Source organism: Molothrus ater, chromosome 15, assembly GCF_012460135.2.
Source record: "Molothrus ater isolate BHLD 08-10-18 breed brown headed cowbird chromosome 15, BPBGC_Mater_1.1, whole genome shotgun sequence".
In the NCBI taxonomy this organism is placed as follows: Eukaryota; Metazoa; Chordata; class Aves; order Passeriformes; family Icteridae; genus Molothrus; species Molothrus ater.
In genome coordinates, this window is record NC_050492.2 from 18,245,283 (window position 1) to 18,259,652 (window position 14,370).

Genomic DNA, 14,370 nt, shown 5'->3' on the forward strand with positions numbered 1-14,370 from the left:
GGCCCCTCGCCCCCGGCCCAGCGGCGGGACCCGGGTGGGGCGGAACGGGCCGGGAGAGAGGAGGGGTCGGGGCGAGCGGGCACGGGAGCGGAGCGGGCAGGGAGCGGAGCGGGCACGGGAGCGGAGCGGGAGGGAGCGGAGCGGGCAGGGAGCGGAGTGGGCACGGGAGCGGAGCGGGAGGGAGCGGAGCGGGCAGGGAGCGGAGTGGGCACGGGAGCGGAGCGGGCACAGGAGCGGAGCGGGCAGGGAGCGGAGCGGGAGGGAGCGGAGCGGGCACGGGAGCGGAGCGGGCACAGGAGCGGAGCGGGCAGGGAGCCGAGCGGGCAGGGAGCGGAGCGGGCAGGGAGCCGAGCGGGCAGGGAGCGGAGCGGGCAGGGAGCGGAGCGGGCACAGGAGCGGAGCGGGCTCGGGCACGGAGCGGGCACAGGAGCGGAGCGGGCACAGGAGGGGAGCGGGCTCGGGCACGGAGCGGGAGGGAGCGGAGCGGGCAGGGAGCGGAGCGGGCAGGGAGCGGAGCGGGCACGGGAGCGGAGCGGGCAGGGAGCGGAGCGGGCACGGGAGCGGAGCGGGCACGGGAGCGGAGCGGGCACAGGAGCGGAGCGGGAGGCACGGGAGCGGAGCGGGCAGGGAGCGGAGCGGGCCGGGAGCAGCACGGCCCCGCCGCCGGCGCTGTCCGCGGTGCTGCGCCCCGCGCTCCCGTCCCGCCGCCGGCGCTGTCCGCACGGCGGGGCCGAGCCGCCCTGGAAGCCCCTTCCAGCCCGAGCCGTCCTTGATCCTGCGATCTGGGCTCGGTGCGTGTTTCCCAAAGGAATCCGTTTCACCACAGCAGCACCGCTTCTTTTCTCTGCCCGCGATCAGAGTCAGTAGTGTCAGTTTGTCAGAAACCAGACAGCAGCTCCTTCGGCTCTTGGTCTGTGTTTACCGAGGCTTATAAGACTTGGAAACTTTAAATTTCGGACTAAGTTTTATTTTTGCTTAAGAACTTCGAATTTTGCAAAATATTTGCATCTCTGGTGCCTCAAAGTACAGTAATGTCTGAAGATGTGTGAAGATTGGGAGAGCAAAACTGAAAGGGCCGCTCAGCAGTAGAACAATGCCAACTTCAGAGCCGCTTTCCTGGGGCTGGGTGTGGGGACGGCGGCCCCTCTGCTCCGAACGTCAGCCCGCGGGTTTAGCCCACGGAGAAACGCCCGCTCCTCCCCTCTTCCCCCGGGACCCGCCGGCCGAGGGAAGAGCGCGATTCCAGCGGGAGCGGCCCGGGGGCTGCGAGTCGCTCCCGGCCCCAGCGGGGGCTGAGGGCGGCGGGCCCCGGGGCACCGGAGGGTCTCGCCGCCCGTGCCCCGCCGGTGCTGCCGGGGCGCATCACGCGTGCGCGGCCGGTGTAAGATGAGTGCGGGAGCGCGGGCGGGGCGGGCGCCGGCGGAGCTCTGCCATCGAACACCGCTCGCTCGGGCAGTGCCGAGGGCAGACACAGCCCCGCGCCCATGCCCGGGGCCTGCCGCCCGCGGGCCGCGCCGAGATGATGGCCATGGACGCCAAGCAGCCCTTCGCCGTGCCCGCCGCCCTCCAGGAGCCCAAGTTCCCCAGCCTGCACGCTGGCAGCGAGGCGATGCGCAGAGTTTGCCTCCCGGCCCCGCAGGTACGTGGATGCAGCGCAATTCCCGCTCTGAGCCGCATTTTCTGACAGGCACCGGGTTAATGTTTTTTTCATGTCGGCAGCAGCATCGCGCGTCGCGGCTCCGCGCCCCCCCCCCCCCCGCGCCCGCCCCTGATCCGCGCCATGCGGAGCGGGGCCGCTGTCTTGCTATTAATTTTTATGACCTGAGCTCCGGGGAGGACCCGCGGTGCCGGGGCCGGTTTTTCAGGCGGAGATGACAGAATTCCCCACTGACCTCGCCATGCGTGCTCTTGCTCGCAGCTGCAGGGCAATATATTTGGGAGCTTCGATGAGAGCCTGCTGGCCCGCGCCGAGGCGCTGGCGGCCGCGGACATCGCCCCCCACGCCAAGGGCCACCACCTGCACCCTCACTTCAAGCCGGACGCCGCCTTCCACGCCATGAGCGGCGTCCCCTGCGCCGCCGCCGCCCTCCCGCACCCCGCCGCCCTCGCCGCCCACCCGCACCCGCTCCCGCACCCGGCGCTGGACGGCGGCGACCTGCTGGAGCACCTCTCGCCGTCGCTGGCCGTGGCGGGGCTGGCCGAGCCCCCCGCGCTGCCCGCGCCGCTGCCGCCGCCGCCGCTGCCCGCCGCCGCCGCGGGACCCCTGCCCGTGCCCGTGGGCGCCCCGGGGGCTCCCGCGCCCGCCGCGGACCCGCGGGAGCTGGAGGCGTTCGCCGAGCGGTTCAAGCAGCGCCGGGTGCGGCTGGGGGTGACCCAGGCCGACGTGGGGGCGGCGCTGGCGGCGCTGAAGCTGCCGGGCGTGGGCTCGCTCAGCCAGAGCACGATCTGCCGCTTCGAGTCGCTGACGCTGTCGCACAACAACATGACGGCGCTGCGGCCGGTGCTCCAGGCCTGGCTGGAGGGCGCCGAGGCCGCCCGGCGCGCCCGCCCCGCCGGCCCCGACCCGCCGCCCGGCGCCGAGCGCAAGCGCCGGCGGACCTCGATCGCCGCGCCCGAGCGGCGCTCGCTGGAGGCGTATTTCGCTCTGCAGCCTCGGCCCTCGGCCGAGAAGATCGCGGCCATCGCCGAGAAGCTGGACCTCAAGAAGAACGTGGTGCGCGTCTGGTTCTGCAACCAGCGCCAGAAGCAGAAGCGCATGAAGTACTCGGCGGTGCACTGACGGCCCCGGCCCCGACCGCCCCGGCGGCGCGGCCCGAGAGCCGGGACGGGACGGGCCGGGACGGGACGGGATGGGACGGGACGGGGCGGGGAGGGACGGACTGCCCTGAGCGCGCCCCGGCCCGGCCCGGGACAGGAGCCCGGCGGGGCGCGGAGCCGCGGAGCGGAGAGGCGCGGCCGGCATTCCGCGGGTCCCCGAACTGCTCTGGCGGCGGGCGAGGCCTCGGGGGCGCCGCCCGGGCAGAGCCGCTCCCACCGCGCCCGCCGTCCCGCCCCGTCCCGCCGCGGCGAGCGAGCCCCGCGCCCCGCTCCCTAATAAAGCTTTATTTTTCAACCCGCCGGGACGTGTCGTTCCTCGCCGCCCCGCGCCGCAGCGCCGACGGGAATACCCGAAATGATCTGCAAGAGCAATGGCACCCTCAATAAGCGCCCCTCAGCGGGGCGACGCCCCGGGACACGGGACCGGCTTCGCCCCGCGGGCCCCGCGCCGCCCCCGGCCCCGGGGAAACGGAAACATCCCCCCGCCAAAGCCGATGCCGGGTTCGTTTCTGAAAGTGTTCAGGAGGGGGAAAGGGCTTTTATTTGCGATTCCCAGAAGCACCTTAACGATCAAAGATTAATGTTCGAAGCGTGAGCCTCCTCTGGATGTTCCACTTTAGCATTTCAATGAGTGACAAACATCGAACTTGAGAACTGGGTCTCGTCCTCCTCCCCCGTCAGGAAACGATCTCACGAATTCACCTTTTCCTCGCGGGTAACTCTCTTCCTCGCATCGCGTTTTCCCAATCATCCTCAGCGATTTTTCCCCAATCAAACGTCCTTTAACAAAAAATGCCCTTATGCCATTACATTATATTGTGGGCTCTGAAAATTTAGAGTAAGGGCAACGCACTATAAAGAAGGCAGCTCCGACGGCATCTTCCCCCGCAGCTGCGGGCTCCAGGCCCGTGTTTTTACAGGTAGGATGTGCCTTTATCTCTTCCCTCGTTCTCGTGTGTGTCCGGGAGCTGCCCCCGCCTTGCCCCGGGCTGGGGACTGGCCCCGCGGCCGCCGGGGCGCCGGAGGAGCGGGCACGGCCCCGCCGGGGGTCGGTGGCGGGAGCGGGGCCGGGAGCCTTTCCTGGCACGGGAATGGAGACCCAGCCCAGATCCGCCTCACGTCTTTTGTGTTGCAGCAGAAAGAACCGCTAGCGCTGCTCTCGGACGGGATCCGTGTCCCCCCGGCTCGGGTTAAACCCGGTGAGAGCCTCGCCGAGCCCGCTCCTAGCCGGCAGTGCAGAACGCCCTCACTCACGGCTCACGGCCCCACCTCTGTCCCTGCACACCTGCAGAGGGGACATCGGACCGGGCTTGCTCCCACAACGGCAAAGGCATCATCGCTGTCTCTCTTGGGGCTGATCTTGTGCTGCCTAGCTTTGTGGGTTTGGACGTTTCCATGTTTGTTCCTTTTGCACAGCTCTGGAGAGTGCCTTAAAGATGCAAAACAAATCCTAAACGAACTTTCCCAAACCCGCAGCTACTGTCCCATAAAGCAGCTCCTCTGAGCTCCTCCTCACCTCCAACAGGTTCACCAGGGACACCTTAAGCCCCTTGACCTTTTAGCTCACCTTCCCTCCCTCCCTCCCTCCCTCCCGGCTCCTTTTCTCGCGGCAGTGCTCTGGACGGGGGGCTCTGCCCAGATTTCACACACAGGACCTGACCCCTTCGTTTGAGATTGACTTTGGAGGTCAGGCACGTCCTGGTTGGTCATCACTGATGCCTTAGTCTGCCCCTGGGTTTGGCTCCCAAAGCTCTGGTGCTCTGGGTTAAACCCATTGTGATACGGGAAGCTCATTTAATCTTCCTGGAGCTGGGGATGAGCTTCTCTCAGCATCGGCCGAAGAGTTCGGAACCGGTATTTGATGCTGAGGAGGCACAAAGAAGCTGCCCGCGTTTTCCCTCAGGATGACGAGCAGTGCCCCGGAGCCAGTGAGCGGCACCAGCAGGGGATGGGAGGCAGGATGGAGCCAGCGCTCGGAATTCCGGGTTTGTGGGAGGTTGCCACCACATCACAGCCCCGCTCTCCCCGCTGCCCCATCTCTCTCTCCAGGGGCCTGGGGATCAGGACTCGCAATTTTCTTGGGGCTGGGGCTCCTTGTCCTGGGCAGTAGGTCTGTGGGATCCACCTGGGACACTTGATTCTTCAAAACACACCCCATGCACAAACCCCCGTCTCCCACAGGTGAAATGAAAAATGCCGGAGAAATTTGCTGAGAAAGGGAATTCCCTCTCAGTGACAGCCCAGATAAAGGGGAAGGGGAAACCTGCTGAAATAGGAAATACCCAGTACACGTGTGAGATTCAGCAGGCAAACTCCCTGTCTATGGTTTCTGAACCACTAACAATTGATTTATTATTTTTTCCCCATTCCATGCTTGCTCCTTAATATCCTGCTCTCTGTCTCCCGGGATCTGTGCACAGGAGATGAAAGCACAGAAAACCAAACAAGCCATTGGCGCTACTCACTCAATTGATTTTTACACAAAATTTGCCTTCATGCACAAAGGATGGAAAAATGATCCCATTAATAATGAATAACAAAAACAAATGCAGGGAGGAAATCAATAGCAGCACATCTGATAACACGAGGGGGCAGGGGGGAGCTCCTAGATGTACAAAAGCATCTGTGAGAAGGAGGGGGGAGAGAGGAGAGAGGGCTCAGGGGCTTGGGGGGCTCGGGAGCAAGGCAGCAGGTGCTGTGGGGCAGGTGGGAATTGTGTGTGTGTGTGTGTGTGTGTGTGTGTGCGCGCGCGCACATACGTGTGCACATACGTGTGAGTGGGTGTGTGCACGTCCCCACCAGACACCAATGTCCTGGGGGAGCAGCAGGACCTGCTGCTGAGGGTCCTGGCTTGGCGTAGAGCCAAGCCCACGCTCATGATGGTCCAAGAAGCAGCCACTGGCAAGGAGAGCGGGAGCTGGAGCTGCAGCCATGCTGCTTTCCCAGAGAACACTGGTTTGCAGCTGCAAAATTCCAAACTTCCAGTCCCCTTTTCCTTCACACGTTCTGCCCTCAGTGTTTCCCTTCTCCTGGGTTTTCAAGGACCTTTGTCCTCCCAAGGAGACACATTCAGTTTGAGATGAAAAATGTTCCTTAGGACAGTGGTTTCTGCTGCTGCCCAGGCTTTGCCCCGGGCCCTGGGCTGGGAGCTGTGGTCCCCACGGTCTGCAGCTGGGAGAGCTGGGGCTCTGGGATGAGAGAGCAGCAGGGTGCTGGGGCCAGAGCACTGGGACCAGCCCCTGGCACTGCCTGCCCCCGGCAGTGCTGCCCGGGCCCAGAGTGGGTCACTGTTTGTCAGTGTTGGAGGAGAGAGATCTCTGTCCATTTACTCTGGACAGCTGGGAAGGGAACCAAGGCACCGTCTTCCATCAGAGCTCAGCATTCGGAGCTCAGCGAGGGAAGTGAATAACTCAGTCCCTGCTTAGAGTGGAGAGGTTTTTGGTTTCAGTGGAATCACCTTGGTGCAGCTCCCCATATCGCTGTGCTTGGGGTGGATGCTCCCGCCGGGCAGGTGAGCCGCTCCGGGGTCAGCCCAGGCAAAAGCCCCTGGAGGGGTGGGCACGCAGCGCTGTCCCCTGCCAGCGGGGCATGTGTGCCAGTCGTGTAGGATTAGTGGCTCCATGCTGCAGTCAGGTTGAACGCCACGTGCAGGCACGTTAACATGGAAAACACATTAGCCCCCGCCGAGGAAACCTGAGCAAATTGGCCATGAGATGAGGCATCCTGGGATTTCACACCGATGCCATTCCTGAGACAGGACAGCCGAGCCGGGGCCTGAGGAGCGGGTTGGCTCCGGTTCGCCGCAGTCCCGGGCAGCCAAAGGAGCGGCGGATGGGAGCAGCCCCTGGAATGGCACGGAGCCGTCAGCGGCCGCAGCGCCGGGGCCCCCGGGCCCCTGCGAGCCCCCGCCCCGCCGCGGGAACGGCAGCGAGGGCGCGTCTGGCCGCAGCTCGGAGCCAGCCCTGAACCTCATGAAATATTAACCCCGAGCCGGAGCGCGCCTGGTCTCTGGGGGAAGGAGGCGCGTTCGCAGCGCTGCGGGGACGATGTCACGCGCGGCCAGCACAAACCCGCGTGTCCTGCGGGGAGGGGACACGGAGGAGCCCCGGCTGTCCCCTCAGCCCACCCTGCGCCACTGCCTGCTCTGGGGCAGCACGGGGCGGCTCCGGGAGCCCGGCCAGCCCCGTGCGGGACAGGGGGAGCCCGGCCAGCCCCGTGCGGGACAGGGGGAGCCCGGCCAGCCCCGTCCGGACCGGGGGAGCCCGGCCAGCCCCGTCCGGACCGGGTGCGCCGCGGGCTCCGGGGACGGAGCTCCCGCAGCCCGGAGGAGAAGCCCGCGGCAGGACGGGCTGGAGGAGGGCGCTCGGGGGACCAGAACTCGTGGTCAGGAGCCGGAGAAGAGCCTGGCATGAGAAGGGAAGCGAGCACGGCATCTCCAAGCCCGTGGGAAGCCCCCGCCTGCTCCGGCCAGGAGCTCCAGCCGCGGCACCGAGCTGCTCGGCTCCGCCGAGGGACCCGGCTCTGAGCCCGTCCCGTGGCCCGTCCCGTGGCCCGTTCTGTGGCCCGTCCCGTGGCCCGTTCTGTGGCCCGTTCCGTGGCCCGTCCCGTGGCCCGTCCCCGGGCCGGCGTGGGGCCGGCGCGGCCGCGGCAGCAGCGCGGAGAGCACGGGAGAGCGGCAGCACCCAGGCACATCAATATTTCATAAAATGCCAGCAGCAACAGAGGGAGAGAGGGACGGGGAGCAGAGCAGAATATCGCACAGCTTTTTACTGGTCTTTTTCTATTAGTGTCAGCTCTGCGGCTGGTTTCAGACAGGAGAACTTTCCCCGGATGCTCCCAGAATTTCGGGGTGTGGCCGAGCGCCCTCCCGGCCAGGCTCTGCTCCCAGCTCTGCCCTGGCTGATGCAGCCACGGGACTCCGACGCTTTCAGAAGACTCGCAGGGCCAGTGGCACTGTCCCCGCTGGCCAAGGAGCTGCGAGAGGCGCTGTGCTGCCGGCAGCCGGGCTGGCTCTGCCCTGCTGGGCTCTTTGCAGCCATCACCTCGTTTGGGCTAACCCCTGCTCTGACTCAGGGCACCTCCCAGGCCTCCCGCCCATCTGCTGCTCTTACCATGGCTGAGCCTGCACCCCTCTTCCCCGTGTAGGAGGGACTCTGCAGGCTCCATGTGTAGAGACAAATGAGATGTTTTCAGGTAAATACAGGGAAAGCCTGGGACCAAACCGGGGAGCTCCGTGCCCAGAGCCTGGGTGCAGCACACTGAGCCATGCTGTGCCCACGGACAGGGAGGTGCCCTGTTAAATTTCAGTAATGCCCAGACCCATTTGCTCCCCACAATGCCCAGATGATGCCTCACATGCCCTCAGAACGGGCCAGCCCAGCTCCAAGGCCAAGCAGGGACACAGCAGCCATGGCCCCCAAGGTCCCCGTGGCTGGAGGGGATGGGGGGACCCCAATGGCTTCAGCCCCAGCAGCGAACTGTGAGGGGGCTGGGAAATCGGGGGCACCTCGGCGCCAGCAGGAGCCTCCCCCTCTGCCACCCCCAGCACGGGGGCATCTGGGGCTCTCCCCGGCAGATGCTGGCACCGCAGCAGCCCAGAGGCCCTGCAGACAGCCCAGGGCAAAATTTTTAATTTGTCATCACACTTCAACCTGAAATCTGAAAAAATTAAAAAAGAATGGCAGGATGTTGGCGTCTCTGAGACGACACAGCCCCACAGCTGCTGCAGCTCCACGGCAGGGGCCAGTGCCAGCAGTGGGAGCCACAGCAGCTCAGGGGCTGCCACAGTAAGCTAGAGGGAACCTTGGAGCAGAAACCAGCCCACGGCACAGAGCTGCAATGAGGATGAGGAACACCACTCACCTTGGACCAAGAAAACACAAGAACATGGGCAGGTTTGAGAAGGAGCACCCACCCTGGAGGGTTTCAGGACTCCTTCCTATATGCCTGGCAGAGAAGTCAGACTGTGTCACAAACAGCCTTTTAAAAACTACAGAGATCCAAATATTTGAGAAAGTTCCTGGTTTAAAACCTCCCTGGGAACAATTTCTGGGGCAGCAGCAGCAGCAGTGGCAGCAGCACAGCAGCTCTGTGCTGGTATCTGGCACAGCACAGCCAGCAGCTTTCCAGCCAGGGGACAACGGCCCTGGGGAGGACTGGCAGCACAGACAGGGGTACCAGGGCTGCAGACTTCTCTGGAAAACCTGGACACCCCGTGTACCCACAGCCATTTGCAGAATTCCATCAGCAGATCCACTGGCTCTGCAGTGGGTGTGGGTGTGTTTGGGATTCCCTGGAGAGATTTCCCCTGGCTCCAGTGCTTGCCACAGCTCCATTCCCCAAGGAGCACGGCCAGCAATATCCTCCCAGCTCCAGGAGCAGTGCCACAGCTTCCTGAGGGATTAACAGAGCCTCTGCTCAGTCCCCTGGCACCTGCACCCCAGAGCCCACCAGGAGTCAGGGAGGGTGTCCAGGCAAACAGTGAGCTGAGCCACTGGAATTCTTGTTTTCAATGAAATCCAGGGAAGTGCGTATCAATCACAGTAAATTGTACTGCTGCCAGGAGCCACGTCCTGCAGCACAGGGAGCTGCCAGCAGATTCGTCAAAGTGACTCATGTTTTGCAGCTCACCATTAACTACCTGCTCCCGAAGGAGCTGCAGTTCGACAATTCCTGACTGGAATGTTGTGAGAACACAAAGGTGAGGGGGCTGGCGTACAGCAGCAGCTCCAGCCCCCCCGAACCTGCGAGAGGGCCCTGCAGCTGCTCCTGCTAGCTTGACATCAATAAAACATGGAGACAACCAGGGAGCGGGGAGATAAAAGAGGATGAAAGACGCGTGGAAGACAGGCAGCCCCACGGTGTGCGGGGGATTTGAGCACTCGTGGGCAAAACCGGTTTTAAAGTCTGCCGTCAGAAAGGGCCGGGGAGGGGGATGCGGTGGGGACGGGGCGGGAGGGACACCCGACTGCATCCCCTGCATCCCCTGCATCCCCTGCCCTGGCACAGCGAGCGGGCACCGTGCCCTGCATCCCCCGGGCACTGAGGCCCTGGCTGCACCACCCGGACACCGAGCAGGACACACGGGGAGCCCCAGCACCCCTGACCTGCCCCACACCCTCACCGAGGCAGCAGCCTCAAGCCAAACACACGAATAAAGACTCCACAGCAAACTCAGAGCGTGCAAAAGTCTCTGTGGCTCAGCACCGCCAAAAGGCCCCCCCCGCAATTCCTTATTGCCATGATCTAAGCAAAGACAGATCTTTTTATTGAGAGCAGGAGAGGAATGGGAAATGTGGGATCACAGAACCAGCTGGGGACGGAAGGGCCTGACGGACGGTCACCACCGGACTGTGTCCCGGGAACGCGGCCCTGCCCTCGGCCATCCGGGGGCTCCTTCGCACCGAGCGCTGCAGCTGCCCCGCTTGATGTCCCCGCCGTGCCGAGCGCTCCCGGTGCCGGCAGCGCTCCCCGCACGGCTTACCCGTAACTCCGGGCTTTCCCGGTGTCGCTGCCGAGCGTCCCCAGGAGGAGCCGCTCGCTCTCCCGTGCCAGGGTGGGGGTCACGGGCACCCGGGACAGGGCGGGCGCAGACGGGCGGTGCCTCCCCCGCTGCTCCGTTCTCGTCCCGGTCCCGCGTGCCGGGCTCCCGGGCGGACTCGCCACGCTCCTCGGAGGCCCCCGCATCGCCCGGACCCCCGAGACCCCGCGGACTCCCGGATCCCCCTGGACTCCTAGGACGTCCCGGACGCCCCGAGCCCCCCGGACCCCCCGGGTCCCTCGGAGCCCCCCCGGACCCCCCGGGTCCCTCGGAGCCCCCCCAGACCCCCCGGACCCCCCGCATCCCTCGGAGCCTCCCCGGGTCCCCCGGAGCCCCCGTGCGCACAGCGCCCCCTAGCGGCCTCCGGGCTCCCCCTCCAGGATAGTTCATTGGCTCCGTGACCCGTGACGTCACGGGGCGGGACATTCCCTATTTGGTTGCGGGGGGGCGCGCACCGCCGGCTGCGGGCGGTGATTGGTGCACGCGGTTCCGACCGCTGATTGGATGCTGCTCCTCCCCTTCCCTCTACGGTGTGAGAGTCACTTCCGGTTCTCTCCCCGGGTCGCGCCTCACGTGACCCCAGGCGCGAGCGGCGCGGGCCAATCGCGGCGCGCCCGGCTCCCCCCATTCAAAGCCGGCGGGCGCGGCGGCCAATGGCGGCGCGGGCTCGGCCCCGCGCGCGCTGACGGGCGGGCGGGACGGCCAATGGGAGGCGGCGGGGCCCGCGCGGGGCGGGGCGGGTGCGCGCGACGGTGGCGGCCATGGCGGAGCGGGGCGGCGGCGGCGACGGGGAGGCGGCGGCAGCGGCGGGCGAGCGTTTCGGCACCGACCTCCGGTACGGCTGAGCCAGGCCGGGCCGGGGCTTGGCTGCCGCGCGGGGCCGGGTGCGGGGGGGCGGGCGGCGGGAGCTCTCCCGCCTCCTTTCCCGGCCCCGCGTGCGGCGGGACGGGCCCTGTTCCCGCTCGCCGGGCCGGGGCTGCTCCGGGGCGGGGGCCGGCGGGACGCGGACACACCGTGTCTGGCGTGGCCCTCCGTCTGATAACCTTGGGTTCTCTCGGCTCTGTTTCTCATGCGCCCGTGGTACCGCAGTGCGCTCAGGGGCGGGTGAGGCCGTCCCCGGGCCCCGGGGGAGCCGCTCCGAAGCCGTTCTGCCCGCTCCTGAAGGCCGAGGGCTCTCCGAGAGCCCGTGCGAGGGCCAGGCTCCGCCTGTAGGGACACCGAGTCCCCGGCAGCCCCTGGCAGAGCCGGCCCCGCCGGGCCCCGCCGGCTGCCGCGGCTCGGGACGCACCGGCAGCAGGAGCCGGAGCCCCGGCCGTGCTCGGGGAGCTCCGGCAGATAAGGAAGGATGCGCTTCCTAGGGGCTGCGTACCCCATCCCAGCTCCGGGTGTCCATTAACATGGGGGGAAATTCACAGTGAGGACTGATAACCCTGAATTGTGTAGCAGAAGTGCATCTTGAGATAGTTGCACAGTTGACTTCACCCACTAAACACGGCATGCTGTGCTCTGCTGTTGGTGCCGCCCGGGTTTCCCGGTCCCTGTCGCAGCGGTTTCCTCCCCGGCAGCAGCAGTGACCGTGTTCCCGTGCCTCTCTCCCCAGGATGGCTCAGCAGCAGGCGCTGCGGTTCCGCGGCCCCGCGCCGCCGCCCAGCGCGGTGCTGCGGGGCCCCCCGCCCCTCCTGCGGCCGCCCCCGCCCTTCGGCATGATGCGGGGCCCTCCTCCGCCGCCCCGGCCCCCCTTCGGCCGGCCCCCCTTCGACCCCAGCATGCCCCCGATGCCGCCGCCGGGGGGGATCCCCCCGCCCATGGGGCCTCCACACCTACAGGTAAGGAATTCTCCTGGGCTCGTTAAGTGGATTTAGGAATTTTTCGTTTGTGGAAAGTGGAAGTGTCCAGCTCTGGGCCCCTCAGTTTCAGGAAGCACATGGAGGTCTGGAGCGTGTCCAGAGAAGGGCAGTAAAGCTGGTGGAGAGTCTAGAACACAAGTTTGATGAGAGCAGCTGAAGGGTCTAGGGGGGCTCAGCCTGGACAAAAGGGGGCTCAGGGTGATGCTGGAGTCCCCATCCCTGGAGATGTCCAGGGAACAATGGGACATGGCACTGGGCTGGGTGACAAGGTGGGCATTGGGCACAGGTTGGACTCAATGGGCTGGGAGGTCTTTTCCAATGTCATTGATTCTGTGATTGTGTGGAAATAGTATGAGAATGGAAATGGGTGAAGGAAACAGCAAGGCAAGATGAGAACACAGGGCTCAGGTGTGGTGTTACACTGCATACCTGTGGTGTGCAAATACAGTTTCTGCTCAGCTCCTCTGCTGCTAAATTGATGGATGCTTTAAGGTCTTGTGTCTGATTTTCTGAGGCCTGAACAGTTTGCAAGGGACAGCACCTTTGTGAATGAGAAATGGATTATTTTAATTGCCTTGTGCTGATATTTAATTGCTTTGTGGGGGTGCCTTCCCATTAGGGCAGTGTCAGTGCTGTGTAGGCTGTGGGCAGGCTGAGGAGCTGAACGGTCCCATGTGCCATTATTGATTAAATCCACTATTTTAATTGCAGTTTGGAAAACCAAGCAGAGTTACTTTGGATCCCAGGCCTGGCTGTGGGTGTCTCCTGTGTTTGATTTCCACCCAGGGTGTGCTGCTGCTCCCGGCTGTCACGCAGGCCGTGAGCTCTGCAGCTCCTCAGCAGCACCAGCTGTGGCTGGGTGTGTGAGCTGGGCCGGGGTTCTGAGCTGGGCTGGCACTGAGCTCTGCTCGGGGCTGGCTGCACTCCCTGCCCCGTGCCCGGCCAGACGGGATGGTGACAGCCCGAGGTCACAATGGGGGGAGCTGTGCTCAGGGCTCAGGCTGTGCTGGCACCCTGGCTGCACATCTGGCACCGAATGCCCACGTGGTTTTACTCCTGGACTGGGGAAAGGAGATGTAGCAGGTGGAAGGTGGGCTTCTTCTCATTGGATTCTTCATACAGTTGTAACGGCAAGAAAGAGGAAGCTCATGGTAAAGCAGGTGCAAGAGCTGTTGGGGAGGAACAAGGGAGAGAATGCAGGTTGCAGTTGAATTGAGAGCTTTTTTTGTTTGTGTAGAATGCCATCCATGCACTCTTGGCTTCCTTTTTTAGTAGTATTTAATGCAAATGATTGTTCCTAGTTTGGCATGTGGATTTAAAGAGCGGTTTAAAACACCACCCTTAGGGCAGAAAGTTGGATCTCAGGGCAGCTCCCAACAGAAGCCAAGGACGTGGCAGCACTGGCAGCTGCCAGGGGTACAGCTGCAGTTGTGGGTGCAGCTTGTCACCGAGCCACCCCCTCCCTGTGGCACTGGAGCCCTGGGTGTCCCAGCACCAGGGCTCAGGGTGACACTCAGAGCTGGACTGATGGGGACAATTAGGGCAGCTGTAGGTGTTTGCAGAATAAGCCAGAGAACTCTGTGAGCCCTGCCATCTGTTTTACAGGAAAGTGTTCATTGTACTTGTTGCATATAGGGAATTTTGAACAGTCCAAGTAAATAAGTAAAATGAAAGAATTGAATGTACTTTGAATTCCAAACAGGTGTTCAGGCTTTCAGGTAACTGTGTGCAGGACAGGTCAGGATTTCTTATCATGCAATAATGAACATGTAATTTTGCCATATTTGTGTTTTAATTGGCACTAGCTAGAATTTTAGTTAGTGAGAAATTTAGGAGTGTAATGGATTTTAATTAAGCCCACTGCTCAGCTGTACTGACAAACTGGATGCTTACTTGTAATTTAGGTTTTTTTAACCTATCTTTCCTGGGAGAGCCGTCGAGTTTCTGGGATATTTGGTTCACAGATGGTGATGTCTGAGCAGCAGCTATTTGGGAACAGCACTTCCATTCTTTCTCTTCCTTCCTTCCATTGAAATATTTTCTCCTTTCCAGGAGAGGACTTTTGGACTTTGACCACGTTTCTGTTCATTCCACCTTTTGTAGGTGCCTGGATGTTTGTATCTCAGAAGTGATGGCTTCAGCTGTTCTGCCATGGGTGGGGGGTTG

At 63.8% G+C, this 14,370-nt stretch overlaps 2 protein-coding genes across 4 annotated transcripts in view; both read left to right on the plus strand.

Moving 5' to 3' along the window:
• The first annotated feature begins 1,519 nt into the window (after positions 1 to 1,519).
• On the plus strand, positions 1,520 to 2,779 carry POU4F3 (POU class 4 homeobox 3). Its single transcript, XM_036391796.1, has 2 exons — positions 1,520 to 1,639; positions 1,919 to 2,779. The coding sequence occupies exons 1-2, from the start codon at positions 1,520 to 1,522 to the stop codon at positions 2,777 to 2,779; spliced, it is 981 nt and encodes a 326-aa protein (XP_036247689.1).
• Positions 2,780 to 11,118: 8,339 nt separating this feature from the next.
• Positions 11,119 to 14,370, plus strand: part of TCERG1 (transcription elongation regulator 1) — a 29,632-nt gene continuing 26,380 nt past the window's right edge. For all 3 annotated transcript variants that reach the window (XM_036391578.1, XM_036391579.1, XM_036391580.1), the window contains exons 1-2: positions 11,119 to 11,192; positions 11,958 to 12,183. In XM_036391578.1, the coding sequence (XP_036247471.1) occupies positions 11,119 to 11,192; positions 11,958 to 12,183 (300 nt within the window). The remainder of the gene's footprint in view (positions 11,193 to 11,957; positions 12,184 to 14,370) is intronic.